Source organism: Magnolia sinica, chromosome 15 (assembly GCF_029962835.1).
Source record: "Magnolia sinica isolate HGM2019 chromosome 15, MsV1, whole genome shotgun sequence".
NCBI lineage: Eukaryota > Viridiplantae > Streptophyta > Magnoliopsida > Magnoliales > Magnoliaceae > Magnolia > Magnolia sinica.
In genome coordinates this window covers 14,956,397-14,977,624 of record NC_080587.1, presented here as the reverse complement: position 1 = coordinate 14,977,624, position 21,228 = coordinate 14,956,397, and the positions used below count along the sequence as shown (strand labels likewise).

Genomic DNA, 21,228 nt, shown 5'->3' with positions numbered 1-21,228 from the left:
ACAAGAGGAATATAACATATTTCACTCACTAATTATACAAGAACCGAATTGGAATCCATTTTTTTATACATCTGATGAAAATCATCATTGGACGCTTATTATTTTTTCTTTTATATTCTCTTAGATTACACGTGACATGCCTCGTGTCCATGTGAAATTTAAATACAGGCATCTTTGCACAAATATGCAAAATATATGTGACTATTTACAAATACTTTAAAGTTGAGGCGGTTTTATATAAAAACTCTTTTCCGTCGCATACAAGAAATACTTCCTGACAGTAAGCGCTGCTCTCTCCGTTTTTCATTTTTCGCCTCTGATTTCGCAGCAGCAGCAGGAATGGCGGATTCTTCATCATCTTCCCTTTCCTCAGAGAAATCTGAGGCCGAGATCGAAGAAACTTTGGACCGGATGCTGACTCGCCTAGCTCTCTCTGACGATTCCAAGCTCCAAACCCTTCTCTCCAAGATCCTTCCTTACACCATCTCCTCTCTCTCTTTCCCTTCTCAATTAATCCGGAAAAAGGTATAAAATCTAATCTCCATTGACTTGATTTGAACTCCCGAAAGCTGTTATTGATGGCAGACCGTCAAATTTCCGTTTCTCGATCCATGAAATCATTGATTCTGTCCGAATACTTCAATATTGTATACATATATTTATTTGCTTTTATATGGTATGTATTGGATACTAGTTAGAGTAGTAAGGTCGTGTTTCGTGGTGCTGCTGAGTTGAATTTGATTTATTAGTTTGATAGAGTGGAAATGAATCGAATTGTGTCACGTCCTTACAAGTACAGCTCAGAGACTAATATAATGGCATGTTTCTCATTTGCCCCTTTGCTGAACTCGTTATTGCAGTCTGGTTTGTGAAAGTTGTTCCTAAGAATTAGAAGTTTTGGGGACTACTTAAGTGCTTGGAATGTAATTAAAGTGTAATTGAATGTGGTTTGAGGTGTATGGTGTGATTGCGGCTAGCAGTTGGGCTGCGAGAAAAATGATTTGATTTTGGGACTTTTTACTCATTCTAGAAATTCCAAAATAATGAAACATTGTTCTTGTGGATACAATAGAGCTCTTTCTTTTCAATAAATACAATGCGGTAGAGCTCCATTTCATGACTTTTTGGTAATTCTACTGAGCGTAGAAAAATGGCCATGGGCGAAATGCAACCTTAAGGTTTGATCTTTTTGATTGATATATAGTTTTCATATTGAATCCTCTTTAAGTTATAGTCCTCATCATGTAGTTGCCTGGGAATTGGTTCCACTATCCACCTACATTGATACTTTGATATTGAAGAAAATTTGCTTCAAAGACATGCATGAGATGTAAATAGACCATGCATTTGATCGAACACATAGGCAACTCCAATTCTGAAGTGTGCTTTGTGTCTATTTCCCATCAATAATTTGCTCATAGATTTCCTTTGTATCACACTATACCGATTTTATGGTACTGTATTTCATTCATGATAGGTGATGGAGATCCTTACTCACATAAACAAGCGAGTGAAGCACCAAGCACAGATAGGATTGCCTTTGTTGGAGTTATGGAAGATGTATGTGGAGGCTAATGCTGCACCGATGGTTAAGAATTTTTGCATTGTCTATATTGAGATGGCATTCGAGCGCTTACCAGTAGAGGTTAGTTTTACACTTCTTGTATTTGGATTTTGTTAGTTGAAACTTGAAAGTTCGTGCATTTCACCTTTCAATAAAGAACTGTTGCTTTCGAAGTAACACTAATAAACATGCCTTTTGCTACAGGAAAAGGCTGATATGGCACCTGAGCTGGTAGCTAATGTTTCAAACGTTCCTCCTCAACATCAAGACATTATTTTGAGAATTTCTGCAAAGGTACACCTACCGAATATCTACTTTATAAATAACCAGGGCACAATCTTGTCACTCACTTCATGTTTAGGGCTGGAGTTCAAAACTGAGGGGAATAATGGCTGTTAGTTTAAAACTGGGGACGTGTTTTGGCTAATTGGGGTTTTGTGATGGATAAAGTTGAGGAACTTAAAGGGATTTGGTTTAGCATGGTTGGGTTAAAATTTGTGAAAAAGGGGAAATTGGAAAGTTGGGTTTCAAATTCGGTAGGATTTTGGGTAATTAAGGTCTAGGGATCTGGGAATATAAGGGATTTGGGGAACATTGAGGTTTGAGGATGAGGGAATTTGTTGGAACAGAAAAAGAAAAGAAAACGCTAGGATTTTACTTGCTTTGATAGCAAGCTCGACATGATTGAAGCTAGAGCATCATTGATTAAAACTGAAACTCTCCACCAACTAAAGCTCAAGATTTGTTTAATGTGTTACATGCTTGAAATATAGACCCAGATGATGGATTGTGTATATCAATCTGACGGTCTTCTAGTTTATTCAACTTGCAAAGAATTAGAAGTAACACATGCTAAAGCAAAAGGATTCCTTCCCAGTTATTTGTATTGTCCTTGTTTTTGGTGCTTTGCTTTGTGTTCTGGCTGGGGAATAAAATTACACCATTCATAAACAAAAAAGGAATTAGAAGTAACACATGCTAAAGGAGATAAAAGGAACACATGCTAATGGAGATATAACTAACAGATGCTAGAAAACTAGAGCAACTAATGCCAGAAGCAACTGATACTAAAATAAACCAGTATTCAAATTATTCATCGGAGTATCATGTCCCATACACATGGCCCTTGGCCTTTATACAAGTCTCTACAAAGTCATGAAGTCTCTTGCTAAATTTAGAAGAAACGTATTCTTAATGCCTACTGACTCACATAATTAATTCTCCTAAACTATCTCAAAGTAGTACTAAAATACCTAGCAAGTGTGAACTTCTGAAGATGATGAATGGGTGAACTGCTTTCTCTCTTTTATTTTGGACGTTATAAATATTGATAACTCTAGACTAGAGAAGAGTTTTTTGCTTTTGCAAAAGTTTGTTCAATAGAGGAATGAAGAAGAAGGTTTCTTATTCCCGCCGATCAGGTGAAGCGCGTAGTCACGATCGTCGTTCCCAAGAACACTTCTCGTGTTATGAGAAATCGGTTGCGCTCTCAGATCCTCATACCTCTTCGGAATATCGTTCGAGACGTCACTCTAGGGCTAACGACTGTCCCTCTAATAGCAATCGGTTGAACAATCTAGAGAGGAGATCCACCTCCGCGAGATGGGATAGCTCTTCGGATTCTTGCTTCTCAACCCCAGGTTATAGCGACTCCTTAGATGGAAATTTTCTTAGAGACTACGATGCTCTTAGAGATTGGGAAGCCTCTAAGCAGATCACGATTTCAGTGCCATCTATAACGGAAAAAGGAAAGAGGCCGGCTTCTCCTGATTATAGAAGTGGGGTTTCTTCTTCAAAAAGAAATCCTGGAGGAAGTCTCCATGAGTTCGAACGCTTTGAAGCATCCAAAGGTTGGGTTAAGGTGAATGGCAGGAAGAAACAACCTCCAAAGGCAAATTTAACGTCGGTGAATCCTTTGTGGGAACTTTCGACTCTCTTCATTGAGAGGTTCCTAAAATTGAACGCGTGTCTCGCCTCTTGGATCCTCGTGCACTGCTCTCTAGGTCGGAGGACGTTATCGAGGCTGTGGCTTCGTCTGCAGGTGAGATGAGGAGCATAATACCATGAGTGAACGATCTCATCTCGTGAGAATCTTTAATTGTTGATTTGCCCTCTCCCGATTCTTCAGCAGCGGGTGGCTCGATGCCCTTTTCATCTGAATCGCTGACTTCGTGTCTAATCCCTAGCCATACTCCCCTTGCCTCGGGCAGTGGGATGGGGACATGTCCTCTTTGTAGCCAAGTCCGATTGATCTCGAGCCGCTCGTCAAATACGTGTCTTGCAAAGGATATTCATAATCCCCCCTCCATCGATGACATTGCCACGTGTTCGGACATTGTTCAATAGGCCCTTTCTCCTTCAGATTGTATTGTCTCTTTTCAGCTTGTGGAAAGAGATGGGGCAGTGGCGGATCCTTTTTCGCTTGAAGAAGTCTGTTCTTCTCCTCTTCTCTCTTTCAGTCAGGGAGATTTAGCCGTTGATAAAGAGACAAGCTTTTTCTAGATCCACAGTTGGAGGAAGGAGACTCCTCCTTTGAAGAGTCTGAGGATTCCTCTTTTGTGGATGGTGTGAGAAGTGTGGAGGATGGGCAACCCCCCAGTTCTTTCCCTCCAACCCTCTCAAGATGCTGATCTGGATGAAAGACTTAGAGCTGGTCGACAAGGCTCTTCTTGCCAAATGGATTTGGATGCGACGAAAACAATTTGTGGCATCAGCTTATTGTGGCCAAATATGGTCTCTCCCCTCAAGGTTGGTGGATCAAATCTTCTTCCTTGTACAAAGCCTCTTTCCTGCGGAAAGGAATTGCCAAGGTGGCTCCTCCGGTTTTGAATAGTGTCTTCTCCTCCTTGGGAAATGGTACTAGATTGCGCTTTTGGCAGGATTTCAGGTGTGGTCCCCTAAATCTTGCGACCTCTTTCCCCTCCCTTTTTGCAATCACCAGTGATCCGAGCATCACTATTGCTCTTGACAGCGAGGGAGGTGTTTGGCATTACGGAGCAATCGGGTCTCTTCTCTATGAGATCTATGTAAAAGATGCTGGCAAACCCTCGCCCCCCTGCGCTTCTCTCTCCTACAGGTCCAGTTTGGCATTACGGAGCTCCCCAAAAGGTTGCAACTTCTGGGTCTAAATTGCGTCCTCACAGTTGATAAGTTGAAGAAAAGAGGAATGGTTTTGCTGAAGATCTGTTTACTTTGTTACAAGGCTGAAGAGACCGTGGAACATCTCTTCATTCATTGTTCCTACACCACAGGCATCTGGTGGAGCATTTTGAGAATGGTCGGGTTATCATGGGCTAGGTGTAAGGAAATTGGTGATCTCTTCTGCCTCTGGCACAATGATCACGGAGGAGCTTTAGGGAGAAGGAAGTGGAGGATCATCTTTTTTGTTGTCTATTGGGTTGTGTGGGTGGAGATGAATAATTGCTGTTTTAGAAACTAGTTATCTTTAGCCTTGGGGGGTGCTCTCAAAAGTCCTCTCTTTATTCAGGGATTAGGCTCCTTAGTTAGGGTTAGGATTGGTTCTGGGGTTCTTTTCCCCTAGCAGTTGTTTGGGCTTTTCTTTTCCTTTCAGCATGGGGTTGCTATTGTATTTTGTTTTAGGTCCTGTTAGTTTTCTGTGTTTCCCGTTTCCTATTTTTAGGTCCTTTGTGTTTGTTGTTTTCTTCTTTTATTAATAAAATTCTCATCTTTCAATATATATATATATATTGATGACTCTGCTTGTGTGGTGTTTGTACTCTCTTAGTTATGTGAATACAAGTGATTCTTACCCCAAAAAAGCAAATATCCTTAAAAGAAACCAATCAAATATGGAGATAAGTAGAATTCAACCTATCAAATGACTATGTACATCGACCATACAACGTAGGCACCACCTTGTGGGACTTTTGGGTTGGTGTGGTTGCACTGAAGCTTGTTTATTTGTAGAGGTTGGATAAGCTGGCTGCCTGCAGGCATTACAAGGTAGTTCATTTATAGTTTACACGCTGATGCAGGACATGAAAATTAAATATGATACGCGAGATTTCAGGCTTAAGATCACGTTAGTTCAGAAACAATTACACAAATTCCATATCCCACATGAAAGTCCAAACATTCAATTAAGGGGAATCTATGCGGGTCCAGGCCTACACATGATAGGGCTGGATCAATAGAAATTATGAACCAAACGATACTCAAAGATAAGAAATAATCATCCACACATGCATAGTAATCAGTATCTAATCCAAGGGATCCAGAAATTTTAATTCGGGGAACCCTAGGGTAAGAAAAATGGGCATAAAATTGGAGATTTGAGTAATTTAGGGTTAAGTTTAGGGATTTTGGGTGAAAGCAGAGTGAAAGAGAGGAGAGAGACGGACCAAAGAAATACCGCACACGTGGACAATAACAATGGCTCAGACGCACGTGCGTGTGATCCCGGCTACACGTGTGTGGGACCCACTATTCAAAAAAAAGGCCACCTTGGCCCTGGTTGGCCAGGGATGGACTCCAAAACCCCCAAATCTCAGCTCGATCCGATGAACGGTTTGTGAGTGTTGCTCTGTCGAAGTTTCAGCCCTCCTGTAGGGCCAGATTCTGAAATTCTGCTGTGGGGAGGAGAATTGCTGCAATAGATGATTGATTCAAAGTGCAGATGATGGGGTGAGATGAGAATAATGGATGTAGAAGATGGGTAGTAGAGATGGCGATGGATGAGGGCGAATCGGGATAAATGTGACTTCGCACCACGGTAGTCAGCCCTTCGAAAAGGGAAGGCTTCGCAACCACTTTTGAATTCTTCTACAACTCATTAAGAGAGCAGAAAAATAAAACAAGAATTTTTATTAATTTTCAATGGCATCAAAAGGGGTGCCTATTTATAAGAAAACCCTATACCCTAAAACTCGTGCCATGTGCACAACCTATTACGTGGCGATGGAGTAAACTAAAATAAAAATCAAACAAAGAAATCTAAAGCGTTTATGATGTTCTAAATAATAACAATAAGCAAAACCTAAAATATGAAATCAATTCGACTAGTGGGCCCCGATCATGGGATCCCATGATTGGCTTTATTTGATTATCGGGCCCACTCCAAGGAACCAAAACTCCGTCTTCTAGCTAGGAGGACCCCACTGGACGTCGTTATTGATCCAGATCGACGGTGGGGCCCTCCTTCTTCGTGCGTACGTGCGTAGGGGGCGGCGTGCATGCGCGTGTGCGCGTGATGTCCCCATCACACGCCACCACCTGTGTCGGCGTGGCACGAGTTTGACATCCTAGCCGTCCATTAGTTTGGTTGCATTATTTCGATGCTCTGACACAAAATTTAGGGCGATCAGCTCATCAAGTGGCAACGTTTACAAAGAAATGGATTGGTGAAAAAACTATGGGCAAGTTTTTCTAAGCCATTCACGTCTTTGTAGCCTTGTGGTGCACCTGATGAGAGGTCTGACATAATTTATTGCCCATGAGATTTGTACGGAGGGACCCATGTGATGCATTACTTGGATTTCATGCCTGCATGCCCTGTTGCACTGGTGGCGGCATGTACATAAATTGCCTTGTATGCACCATGTGGCATTAGCAAATCTCTTCTTTGTAGACAGCGTGTGTTTGAACATCGAGGTCTTGGCTTCGAGCCCAACCGACCTATAAAAAAAAGGGTAGTGTGTGTAAAGAGTTGCATGTTTAGACTTATTGGCTGAACAATCCTGCCAGTCATTAGTTCAGGCCATCTAATTCGACCCGTGGGTCCCACAATCCAATCAATCATTGAGTTGTCCATATGTCACATCAAGACCATTGAAGTTGTCCCAATATGTAATTAGATCAATATGGAACTGTCACACCCCGAAAATCGGAGACAAGTGTGCACCCTCAGACCTGAGTTACGGTCCATGACTCATACATCCAGTGTACATAATTCCACTTATAATACAGTTGATAGGAGGCGTAATGTAATGTAGTCTAAGTTCTCACCATCATTTAACATTCAAACATCCTCACCAACTATACGAACTCACTTCTTCCCATTATCACAATCATCACGTTATCAAATCACATTACTAAAACTGAAATTTAACTACGTCCGCCCATTTGAGACTTTATTCAACTAACATATCAAGTGCTGTTTAATAAATGCATAATTATAAACAATCTGGATTTAATCGAACCATCAATAGTACAATGAATGGGAACTAAATCTTCTATAAATCAGCTGCATAAACAAATCATCCATTTAGTGCGGCAAGTTCATCTTCCGCCAAATATGGCCATTGGTCCCGAGTCTCATCTACTAACCCGACCTCATCCTCCGATATTGGATTTGGTTTTCCTGCTAAGTTCGTTTCTGTATAGTTGTTAATCCACAACATTAGCTGGTCAGGCTGGTGAGAGCATGGTTCATACGTAGCACAATATAAGATAACACAACAAAATGGAATGAGGTGTATGCATGCATGAGTATGGGTACTGAGATGTCATGAGATGCATGTCAAGTGGGATGATCGTCCACTTGCTTGGGCTGGATATCCGTCAACCCAAATCTGTACCCTTTAGACAACCACTGTAGGTAGGCATGGGCAATCCGTACTCGTCAGACATCCACCTAGGTAGGCATGGGCAATTGATACATCTACTCCATGAGTAGGCTTCCACTAATGTGGGCATTTGACAACAAATCTACCAGGAGAACCATCCAAGGAGATGATCCCCTAGGAACCTAGGCACGAGGTGTGCATGCAGTCATCTAGAGCGTGCCACTAGGAATCAATGTAGGAGTGCTATGGAGGCATGTAATGTGTGCTCAATGTTTGTGATTTGTCATGGGTGACCAATATATACATCTCATTGAGAGGAAATGATGGATTCATGTCATCAGTGCTTTGTATGCCATATATGTAATTCATATTAACAATTATTCAGAATGTAAATTATACCACATGAATTACAATCAAATAATACCAAAATCAATTACATCAATCATGGCAATCATAGCAATCACGACAGTCATAACGATCATGTTGGGATTCACTCACCTATTCGTATTAGAGTCGAATCCATCGAGTAGTTGAATGCCTTGGAATCTAGAATTCGAATCCCTATTAAGATGATTTAACAATTCATGAATTCAATTAGTTATCCCATCAAGTGAGGTCCACCTTTGATCAAACCAATATGACCCACCTTTAGTCTTTTAAACTAAATTTGAAAACCAAAAAGGAAACTGTTGATCGATTGAGCTATCTCGATGGTCCTTGATCGATCTTCCGATCGATCGGCTATATATCGATGAAATTCGAGATTTAACATCTCAAGTCTTTGGACAAATTTGGCCATCTTCGATCGGTTGAAACAGGTCGGATCAATTCAATTTAGTTGCTGGACATATTGGTCATCTTGATCGACACCTTCGATCGATCGAGACCTCTCGAGGAGACCCTTGATCGATCAAACTTGGACTTGATCAATTGGACCACGATATGATTTTTTGACTTAGGTTGCTAGACAAAAATTGACACGTTTTATCAATAGAACATTAGCTTCGATCGATCGACCGAAGTCGGCTAGGTTTTGTTACGCAATCCGATTTTCCGAAAATCTTAGGGTTTCTTCTTTATTTCCTTAGCTTCGGTGTATTCCATTGATTTCAGAATTGGTTCTAACCCATTTGATGGTTTTTCTCATTGTCAAATTTGGAGTGACCAAGGGTAGCCTGGATCTGAAATATTTGGAAATCTGTAATTGTTGGTAAAAAACTGTTTTATAGCATTGTCTAACATCATCTAGCCTACTCGCAGATCGCCGTGGGAAATGCCTCAGTCGAATCACCCTAGGGTTCAAGGTCCTGACACGGTTCGACTATAGGATCCTTGGATTCGAATTTTCTAGACTGATATAGCTGGATTTCTCACAGCCGATCTCCCATAATACAAAATTTCACGCAAAAAGCCGTTTTTCTTCCTTTTAAGACTTCTCCAGAGAATGTAGGTTTAATCCACCACCTTCTTTGGTTAGATCTTGGGTTTTAGATAGAGAATTCAGAAAGATTACAAAAGAACTCAGTGGAAACTTACTGGCGGAGGCTTTTCTTTCGCAGGGCTTCTCTCTCTCTCTCTCTCTCTCTCTACTATTAGCTTTAGGGTTTTCTGCAGGAATTTCCTGCAGACCTTCCCTTTAAATAGAGAAAGAGCCCTGGATCTAGAAGTTTCCATTAGGGTTTTGTGGAATTTGGCAAAAATAAAAACCCCTGTGGTGTTAGGAATTGACCCCCTAACCTATCCTTCCACCAAGAGTACCCCTACCAACTAGGCTACGTGCTTGGTTTTGTTAATGATCACAAAATTAAATCATAATTTGGGTAAGTGTGGTTTTCATATGGCTTAAAAATCAGGGTTGTTACAGGAACCCTAAGATGGTCCAGATCTTCAATTTGGATGGTTGGTCATTTAATCGTTGTCCATATCTTCAACCTAGATGGCTGGAAATTTAATCTGGATCCTTTCATGCACGTGATTTCGGTATGATCTGCAATCTCGTCACCTAATTGTGAATCAACCTGCAATGTGACCACTGTGCTCTCCCATTGGATCATCAGACAATCATGCATTAGTGAGTCTTTGTCAGGTCACCTGATACATATATGTATTGTCCAATACATAGTGAAATGGTTAATCGTAGTAAAATAAGTCGCCTTTTGTTTTCATGTTTCTTGCACAAAAAATGAGTGCATATTGCGGATGCATATCGTATTGGATGAAAATTTATCCTTTATTTGTTCTTGTTAAAAAGCGCATTGATTTTAATCAACCCTTTTAATTGACTATTACATAGTGCCTGTGGAAGTTTTGTGCTTTCATTGCCATTCCCAAGCCAGGATAAAGGAGGGTTGCATCAAGTTGGTGGCTGGCGCGAAACTTTTGCTCCGGCATTTTTCATGATTCCCGTCAATGTGACATTTCAAGGATATGGTTGAAATGATAGAGTGGAGTGACGTAACATGATTTGTGTGGCTGACCTCAATTAGTTGTGATAAGGCTTCCACACACAAACACACAAAAGAACAGAAAAGTAGTGGGATTTTATTTGTGCAAGCATTTCTTTTCATCAATTTCCATTTTATTGTTTGTTGGTTTTTGAATTTACCTCAAGCAATTTCATTATCTTTGGGCATATTTTGGTTTCAGGTGATTGGCGAATGCCATTCAAGTCAGATTGATGAAAAAGTTGCTGCAAAATACAGATTGATTGAAGGTGTCAAGGACAGGCAGCTATTTGTTGAGTTTTGCCTCCATACAATTTTGTATCAACCACCACCTCAAGGGTCTGATATCTGGAATCCTGAGTGCAAATGCAACCACAAACTTGTGATGTTCTTTTAAAATATTGGATAACTGAAATAATTGTTTATGCTTCTGCAGCATGGGATGTCCAGCAGGGCTTTCCGTTGCCCAGTCGGATCGTATTACTGGGAAGCTTCCATTGAAAGGCGATTTGCTTTTAATGAGAAAGGTGATGTATTATGAGTTAGTGCATGTGAAAGCTACTTAGAAGTTTAGAGGTTGTTTTTTTGTATTTGGAAATATTCTCAATGGTTATGACAGCACTTTCTAGATGGGCCAGTGCCCAGATTTAACATATGTTGTACTTTATCTTTGTAATTTCTTCTCCACACATACATTGTGCTTTATCTTTGTAATTTCTTCTCCACAGTTAGGGATATTGAATGTAATTGAAGCTATGGAGCTATCTCCTGAGCTTGTTTACCCTCTTTACATAGCTGCTTGTTCAGACAGGTGTGTATTGAACTCAACTAAGTCCAAAATGCTGGTTATATAATCTTTGAAGTTCATGCTGTGCCATGGACTTGAATTTTAGACAATAATATGCTATCTGCTGGCTGATTTGTTCAAGTCAAGAGCCTGTTATTAAGAGAGGAGAGGAGCTTTTGAAGAGAAAGGCTGCTGGTGCCAATTTAGAAGATCGGGACCTGATAAACAGACTATTTTTACTGTTTAACGGTAAACATTGCCTCTTCATTAGTCAGCTTCTAATTTACATTAGATCTAAATTTATAATTTTTCAGCGTGAATCTTTCATGTGCACTCAATGGTACAGTTTACTGAAGCTGTTTGAGAAGTCAAAGAGTTTATTAGCGTACATCATAATTGAAATATGCTTGTTCTAGGATCTTCTAGGTGCACCAAAATGGTTGGAACAAATACCTTAACACAAGTTCATACTGTCACATCAGTTCTTATACAACTAAAGTCCGATGGATGCCATGGTTCTGAGAGATGAGCTCTTAGCTCTGTCAGATGACTCAGATTAGTAACTCGTCCTCTTTAGGATGCTCATGTCATATGAGAAGTTAAAGGGGCAGTTTATGAAAGAAATTGATAATTGCATTTTTTTTTTCCCTTTGATGTATAGAAAATGAAACCTTTCTTTCCATCATTTTTCACCTATGGATGAAACTGTCCTCCAAAGGTCCAGCAAGAAGACAATTCTGCCATTTTCAATTACTTTGTTACTGTTATCGGATGTGAATCTGGGCTGTTATATGGCCCATTTTTAGGCCCATCTATGTTTAGGACTTGGGTATTTTTGCTTTTGTTATTAATGGCATTCTTGTAAATATTGAAAATCATGTAATAGACTTGAGAGCGGTTGGGACGTGTGAAACCTAATCCTTATTCTCTCTCTCCTCTCTCCTCTCTCTCTCTCTCTCTCTCTCTCTCTCTCTCTCGTTCTTTCTATCCTTTCTTCTCCTTTTCTTATTTTCGTTCCTCCTTTCTCAATCTGTCCACATGTATTAGAGTTAAATTGATCGGAGCATCGATCTCGTCCTTCTTCTTCAATGTTTCTTCTCTCTCTTTTTTTAAATTTTTTTTTTTTTTTATGTTTATTTTTTCCTTTTCCTTTTATTGATTGAGGTGAAAATCTGAGGTCATTGGGGGCTGATCTACTCGAATCTCTCTCAACCACCGTATGGTGGGCCGTGTAATCGTGTCCCAAGGCCCATTTTCATATAGATCCACCGTGATGGACAAAAGTGGGGCATTGTGTGTTTATGGCCAGATTTAAGATCGAAAAATATGTGTTGAAGGTGAGCGTTGCAAGAGTTAAAGAATCAATGTACGTGTGAAGGTATTGAAACAAGAAGTTCCATCAAGTGATTGTGTTCATTGATATACGTCGGTTTCAGAAATACGTGCGGGGTTAGTTAAAGTTACTTGTTCCTCTTTGGGTGTTTGATTTTTCCTTAATCAATGGATTTTAAGAATGAAGCCAACAGTCTTTTGTCTCCATATGAGTCGATGAGTTTTCAGATTACAATCGACTAAACTGAATGGGAAATTTACTGTGGGCCATATCAGTAGATGTATTCCTTACGGATAAAAGGAAATTACATATTTGTCTTCACCTAAACCTAACAAAGGTTCAATAGAGTGCGAAGATTGGGTGGTAGGGGATGGCCAAATTAGGGAGAAAGTGGAAGATGGGTGGCTCGATCACACACACAAAGGGAGGGAGGGGTAGTTGGCCATCGATGTTGGAGGTCGAGAGGGTGGACCTATTCACAGAATGGTATACCCCACCTCTAAATTGGAATTGGAGGGCTAGGGATGATTAGACAGGTTAGATTGGAATTGGAGGGCTAGGGACCTACTGCTACTGAGGGGTCCTCAAGCAGGAGCAAGTGGGGACCATCATAGGGGAAAGGGAAACATAGTGGTGCTAAATAAAGACGGTTCATGTTAGGTGGATGGGTTGCCTGAGCCTCATCATGCAAATATGCAAGTTGCAGTTTCAATTGGCTGCATATCGGGAAACAAAAAAAAAGTGAATGGGCTAGTGAGGTATTTTTGCTGGGGGGTCCTCAAGCAGGATCAAGAGGGCACCATCATAGGGGAAAGGGAAACATAGTGGTGCTAAATGAAGATGGTTCATGTTAGGTGGATGGGTTGCCTGAGCCTCATCATGCAAATATGAAAGCTACAGTATCAATTGGCTATATGCGATCTATATGCTATACTATGGGTATAAGAATTTTATCGAACACCTACCCTACGCTAGACCTAGGCTCTGATACCAAATTTGATATAAGGTGATGGAAACTATCTTAGGATGCAAGATGAGAGATCAATTACACATTAATTTCAACAATCAACATGTAAAATCAAACATATCCACATAATAGATTCAAAAATTCAGATTTATAACACGAAAATCCTAGGTTGTCCCATACGTGGTGCACAAAAATATAAAATAATTCAACAGTGGCCCACTTGGAGGTAGGGACCAATGTTTTAAATATCGATGATATCGGCCGATATATCTTGTATCCCACCTATACGATACGAAACGCATTGGTAGTGCTGATATATCCCACATGTTTGATCCGGTGTGCATTTTCAATTTCTGATTCTTTTTTTTTTTTTGGTTGAAATTATGTTACATCAGTGTCAAATGGTTACAAATCCATTGGTTCTTCATGTTTTGCATGAAAAATCATTGAGTTGGCGTTTTGATTTCAATATCCATTGGTTCTTCATGTTCTCCATGGTTTTTTTTTTTTTTTTTTTTTGAATTTTTCCTTCAACTAGGTGTCAATTGAGACTAATTTCAAAGCATTTAGGAGTATTTGACGAAATGATCATCACATACACTCAAATTTCGAAATTTGAGTGTAGGTGGTCCGATTTGGGAAAATTTGGGAAAATTCGAAATTTCTCCAATTTCTCCCAAATTGCTTGCAATGTTGCACTCCAAACATGAAATCAAGCATGTATGAGGGCTGATCTATTGATTTGTGAAGTCCTTGTCAATTTTTGGAAAATAAAAATCATTTTTAATTAAGAAGTATTAATATATATATATATATATATATATATATATATATATATATATATATATATATATATATATATTTCAAAATTTCCATTCAACCAATTGTCAATTGAGACTAATTTCGAAGTATTTAGGAGTGTTTGATGAAATGATCATCACTTACACTCTTAATGTTATGCATTCAATTTGAATATTGTTGCATTAGTTTAGTCAAACAGGGCATAACTTAGGACCCTATACAAAGGAAACTTATTATGTGCACTTCTTTTTTGAGATGTTTATGATTTGAAAGTGTGTATTAAAGTCTTTTTTTAACAATCCCTGAAGTTTCATTGAAAAATTCAACCATTTTCCTAATTTTTTCTAGAAAGCATGATAAATTATCCGATACAAATGATATATCCCATGCGATAACCGATATGTATCTGTATCTGAATGATGCGATATGTAACATGATACCGATATTTCAAACACTGGTAGGGACTTCCAATTTAACGTGGGTAGTGCAATAACCACGTGGATAGACAATGATGCATGCAAAATTCTGGTTTGGAGAAGGTTTCACAAAAAAATTCAGATTCTAATTAGGATTTTAGATTAATGGATGGAGGTTTGGGGAACTGGGTTTCTAGGGATTTAAAAGAGCTAGGGATTAAGTAGGTTTAAAGGGAAATCAAAGAGGGAAAATGCCAAATGAGGGCCCACATGTGGCTGCCCGTACGGATGCACGTGCGCGCGCACGTGTGCACGTGCGGGTCCACTTGTGGATAGGTAAAAGGAAAGAGAGAGGGTGGATTGGGTAGGGTTTTGATGGGTTGAGAAGGTCGTATGGGAAGGGGAAGGAGGAAGACAAGATAAGAAGAAGAATACTTTGTTGGAGAAGAGAAAGAGGAAGAATGTACATTGGGAAATCCATCACCAAACAAGCCTCTACCATTCTACAATTCAATTGAAAGGAAGGGTTTCTCACAACTCCTAAAGAACAAGGAGGAAAATTCCTTCACACAAGAGAGCTTCTTCCTCCCTCTCTCTCTCTCTCTCTCTCTCTCTCTCTCTTCTCAATATCTCCACTAGCATTGGATGTCCACCCCCCATGCTTTATAATGAAATATCAACATAATTACAACTATGCCACTCATTTAAGTGAAATGGCCCGTCATCCAAAATAAAGAAACTAAAAAACTTATTATCAATGTCAACCATCAAATAAATCTTAAAAATAATAAAAAACATAAAGGAGGCAAGATCAAAGTTGAAGGGGCCAAGATCTGGAAGATCTGGTGGCCCGTTGGTGTGATCGACAAGATCCAACGGTCGGATTGACACAAAATAAAAACCCTATGGCTAAAATAGTCTCCTAAGCAACCCACATGCATCATTCCAAAGTGGGGTCTTTCTGATGCGCGTCAAATGCATGTGGGGTCTTTAAAATGGTCCGATGGGCCCCATTTGGAACTCGTCTCCCATCTACAAAGAGAGTTGCACTGATGTAGGTGGTTGCCTCTGTCTCTGGTACACTTGCATAGGTCCTCTGTTGTCCTACATCGAATGGTATCAGAGCGGGAGGCTAATGTTTGAGTCTCCTTACCGGTGTAGGTGGATGAAGCAGGTGCATCTCCACACTAGGGTGGGGTGGCTCACGAGGTGGGGTCTGTGAGATGTAGAATGGCCACGGGGTGGGGCCCACTGTGGGACTTGTGAGATGTGGGGTAGCCCATGGGGAGGTGTTGTTCAGTTTTCCTGGGAGGGTCTGGATAAAGTGATATTCCAGTGCTTCCCCAATAGTTTTGGAGTCTCGGTCGGTTTGCCTGAGAGGGCTTGGATAAAGGGATATTCCAATGCTTCCCCAATAATTCTGGAGCTTTTGGTGCGTTGGCTGGTACTCCCTACATAAAAGGGATATTCTGGTGCTTCCCCAACAACTCCGAAACTTTTGGTGCGTTGGCCGGTACTCCTTACATCATTCGGAAGATGAGTAGGTTCTAACTGGTCAGCTGGGAAGATGCATGTAAAACTAAGGAGGGGAAACTGGGAATAAGATGCTTGAGAGCTTCAAACACAATTCTTTTGGGGAAATGGCTTTGAAGTTTGGAGCAGAAATTGGTAGCCTGTACTATCACATTATTTCTGGCAATATGTGCGGTGGAAGGTGGCTAATTCCCTAGATTATCGGTTCGGTATTGAGCTTCGGGGTTATGGAAAGCTGTGTTGAGCATAGCTCTTATGTTCAAAGGGGGGATCTCCTTGACATGAGAGGTAATTCTAAAATCTGGTTCTGTCCAGACAAGTGCTGTGGTGATTGGCCTCTTAAGGAGTCCTTTTCTAGTCTCTTCAGAGTTGTGGCAAATGAGGATGGCATTGTCTACAAATGTGTAGACAATGTTGTGTTGTCACCCTGTTTTTGCTAGAATTTCTTGAAGGAAGAAACTGAAGAATGTTCTCACCTCATGGACCTTCTTCAAAATGTCGAAAACGGGGTTTTGGATTTGGATAGGTGGGGTTTGGAATGCTGACAGATGGTAGAGTTTCAGTCGGATCTTTTTACTCGGTTGTCGTCTCCTAATCCTCTATCATTCTGGACCCTCAGTCTCATTTGGAAGTTTTATGGTCCTCCTCGGGTTCTCGCATTCACCTAGTTGTTTGGGAAAAAACAAAATACTTACCATTGACAATCTTAGGAAGCATAGGATGATCCTTCCAAATGGGTGGTGCATGTGCTTAAGGGAAGAGAAATCAGTAGGTCATTTATTCTTGCTTTGGCAATTCATCAACCAAATTTGGTGGAAAGTCCTCAGATTGTTAGAAGCGGAATGAGTGATGCTAGGATTTATGAGGGCCTTTATTTCAACTTTGCATGGCGGAAGGAAAGTGATGAGGACATCATACCCGTCAAAGTTTATCAAAGACGAAGGCGGCCGATGAATACATCTTTATGGCTCGATAATGGTTCATGGCACAACTAAGGATGATTTTTAAGATCTGGTTAATTGCACAACTAAGGATGATTTTGAAGATCTGGTTAATTGCTCAACTAGGGATGATTTTGAAGACCTTACATGTGTCCTTAGATTAATTGAAGGCCCCACATTAGGAGGACACACATGTAGGGTGAGTTAGAAGACTGATCTGTTACAAGTTTTTTTTTTTTTTTAAATAAATTTTTATAGAAAGCTTTGTTTTGCACTTTTTTTTAGTACTTTTGTCATAGGGGTATTGTAGTCATTTTCTTTTAAATCTGAATTTTATAAATACGGTGCTTTCTACCCTAAACTTGATGATTTTTTTTTAATGAAAGCTTGGTGCCTCCTTCCCCTTTCTCTCTGTGGTAAGTTCTTCTCTTCCCGTAATCTCTTTTCTTCTTCTAACTTCTATTTCTAGCCCTCCAGCCTTCTTCTTCTCTTCCTATGCCTAGTTTTTTTTTTTTTTTGGTTGCTACTGACCCTGAAAATCTGAGAATTGATCCCAACCATCTCTCAGATTTTCCAGCCGTCCCTATTCCAGAAATCCTTTGATTTCCTGGACCAGAGAAGCTGCATTGATTGTTGGATTGAAATCATGCAAGATTGGGAGGTTCCATCCCTCGTCGGATTCAATCCACGCATGATTTGAATACGGTACCGCAGGATTGTGATGATGGTTTGCAACCATTGCATATTCCCTTTATTATTATCTTTACCATGATGTGGAATGTCAATATTTTAATTGATTTGCTTAGTTTGTTTCGCTGGATCATTTTGTGCTCACACATGCATTCTAGTTTAGACCGTCCTGCATCAAAAAGGCTGCAAAAGAAAGATGTTGCTTTGGAGAATTTCCGTTCTTGCGGTGCTTTGGGGTGATATGGATTAAAGGGAATTATTTGTTGAACAAGAATTCCTTTTGTAGTGTTGCTGCAATATTCCTCAAAGCCAAGCAGTTGGCTATCAACTATGCCTTATCTTCAAAGATATTTGCTTCTAATTCCAAGTATTTTGTTAGGGGGTCTTGGGGCTTTAATTCTCCTTTGTATCCTAGATGATTTCTCATCATCTTCTTGTATAGTTTTCCCTTTTCAATAATATGTTGGAACCCTTTACACAAGTTTAATGCTTATGACAAAGTGGTGCCTATTCATCTCTATTATGGAAAGAAGGTTTCTTCCATCATACTTGCATTACTTTAATAGTTATTATGCTTCAATGTTGTGCTTATTTCACCCGCATGGGGTTTGGGCGAACGGCAAGCGGCGTGGGTGTGTTCCCCACAGACGTGAGTTCGATTCCCCTTTTGGGATTACCTGATGCACGTGGTTTGCAAGTGATTGTGTGCATTCGCAAGGAATAGTCACGCCTCAAAATGGGGTAGGACACCTTGGCGTCATAAAAAATGTTGTGCTTATTTCTCTCAATAACGGAACCCTTTTTGCAGGTACCACTGGAGTTGAAAACATTGCTGCGGATGCTAAAGTTAGTCCTGTGAACTCTGGATTGAGAGCCCGACTGATGTCTGTTTTCTGCCGGTCTGTTACTGCGGCAAATGCTTTTCCATCCACATTGCAGTGCATTTTTGGCTGCATATATGGTAAGTTTCAAAATAATCTTTCTTGTGATGTTTTTTAGTAGTATGTTTATAAGAATTTTTGTTTTCAGTGACACTTGATAGTTAATATTATTTTCTTTAATTTTGCTTGCTTCTACCCTTAAGTGGCATAACACTTTAAGAAGCTGCAGGGCATAGAGATGCTTTTCTTTGTTTTACTGAGAATATACTATGCAATTAGTTGGGATAAGGCTTAAATGATGATACATATTATGAGTTTTGTTACTTGCATTGTCCATGGTTTGCCATACCAGCAGCAGGAACATTGAAGAATATGCTGCATCTGCTATATATATATATATTTGTGTAACAATAAGTGGTATTCTGTTTCAGATGTGGGGTGGATGGGGTTTGCAGAAAGAGAGTAAAAAGTAGAACTTAGTAGAATAATCACGTGACACAATTCAAACATGTTGATTTTTAGGGTTTCTCTTCATCTGCAAGGGAAGCCTGTTTTGGATGCGTTGAAAAGTTTCATTTCTTTGGAATACCCTTTCGAGATGAAATAGTGAAACTGGAAACAGAGAAGGGATGATTGGGAGCATTCCCATTTTCCCTTGAAAAGCTATGCATTTGTTGTCTAGCATGACCTCGTTTTCGTTTTGGAATGTTTGGATTGGTGGAATCCTCTTTTCTACTATGGAGATGAAATTGTTTTCCTTGGATGTCACATTTTTTGTCATTTGCAAAACTAAAGTCAGCCGTGGAAATCAATTTCTGTTTCCAGAGTTTTCCTTGAAAAAGGGCGACTTCCTTTTCCTCAAAAAAATCTGTTACATGAAGATTTCCATGTTTTTGAGAGACAACTCACACTTTCTAACCATTGAGATTTCCACATTTACACAGAAATCACATTTGCTTAAACAAACAAGGTTCTTGGATTCTTTTTCATGGATTTCTATTTCGTCTGATATGACATTTTCCTTTCCAAATCCACATTTGGATTCCAATCCAAACATGCAATACATTTGGAAGATTTCACATAAGAAAACACAAAAGTTTCACTAAACATTTGACACATGTGGCACATGTGGAACACTTGAAATTGTATAGGGGCATGTGTTCATTGGCACATGTTAGATACTTGAGATGAACATGTGGCACATGTTGTGAGGTGCTTGAAGATGCACATGGCACACATCATGCATAAACAAAAGTTCCATTTTAAACTTTTGGCACATGTGGACATGTGGGACGCTTGAAATTGCGTGGTGGCACATGGGGCACTTGAAGATACACTGTAAGTTGGTACATGCGGTTGTGATACACTACTTAAAGCACTTGGTTTGCTAGGGAAGGATCATGTAGGTCATACACTGTATATGCGAAATTGCTTTTCGTACAAATTGATGTCTTTTATATATGAAATATCGAATGTTCTTATTATAAATTCCTCGTATAATTTGTGCGTGCGATTGCATAATCAAAGTACAAATCTCTATATTTTAAATATAAATTATAATTTAATAAACAACAAGTGTATCGAACTAAAATTTTAGTTTTGTAAAAGTAGGGATCATATTGCAAATGATGCATAATGATGCAGGACAATTAACCACTTGCTCTAAAAGCTCGAACTGATAGAGCATGGTGAATTAATCCCTTTATCTCATAGCCCAGGCCTCAAATCCATGGGTTCCGTGGGCCACCCACCCCGAGTGTGCCCTCTCATCCTACAAGCCACCCCACTTGAGCTCAGTGTGAAAGTGCCCTGCATTAATCACTCTCGGTGAGGAGTCTTGAACACGAGACCTCCTGCTCTGATACCAATTTGATGCAGGACAATTAACCACTTGCTCTAAAAGCTCGAACTGATAGAGCATGGCAAATTAATCCCTTTATCTCATAGCACAGGCTCCAAATCCATGGGTTCCGCCTCACACGAGCCACCCGCCTCACATGGCCCCCAAATCCTTGGGTTCTGCGGGCCGCCCACCCCGAGTGTGCTCCCGCATCCCACAGGCTACCCCACTTGAGCCCGGTGTGAAAATGCCCCTGCATTACATAATCCAAATTGCGAGATTCTAATAAGGTGTTGGCGATTTAGGTAACATTGATCTAGAAGTGCCCTAGAGAAAATCTACTTTTCTTTCTTCAGTATTGCAAGCCTCGTGACATCTACCGCATGTGCACATGCACATATGTCTATGTCTGAACGTCTGTATTGACACACTTATATTGCCTGCGCATCTACATGCTAGCGCATGTTCGATGTGGCAAATATGTGGAACATCCAAGTAGTCCATCAG

The 21,228-nt window shown here is 40.1% G+C and overlaps 1 protein-coding gene across 1 annotated transcript in view; it reads left to right on the top strand.

The window, feature by feature from the left end:
- The first annotated feature begins 276 nt into the window (after positions 1–276).
- LOC131226734 (uncharacterized) overlaps positions 277–21,228 on the top strand; it is a 106,024-nt gene continuing 85,072 nt past the window's right edge. Inside the window, exons 1-8 of the mRNA XM_058222418.1 lie at positions 277–525; positions 1,478–1,645; positions 1,769–1,858; positions 10,735–10,871; positions 10,969–11,059; positions 11,261–11,343; positions 11,462–11,568; positions 18,809–18,961. Coding sequence (XP_058078401.1) covers positions 340–525; positions 1,478–1,645; positions 1,769–1,858; positions 10,735–10,871; positions 10,969–11,059; positions 11,261–11,343; positions 11,462–11,568; positions 18,809–18,961 — 1,015 coding nt within the window. The 5' untranslated portion in view covers positions 277–339. The remainder of the gene's footprint in view (positions 526–1,477; positions 1,646–1,768; positions 1,859–10,734; positions 10,872–10,968; positions 11,060–11,260; positions 11,344–11,461; positions 11,569–18,808; positions 18,962–21,228) is intronic.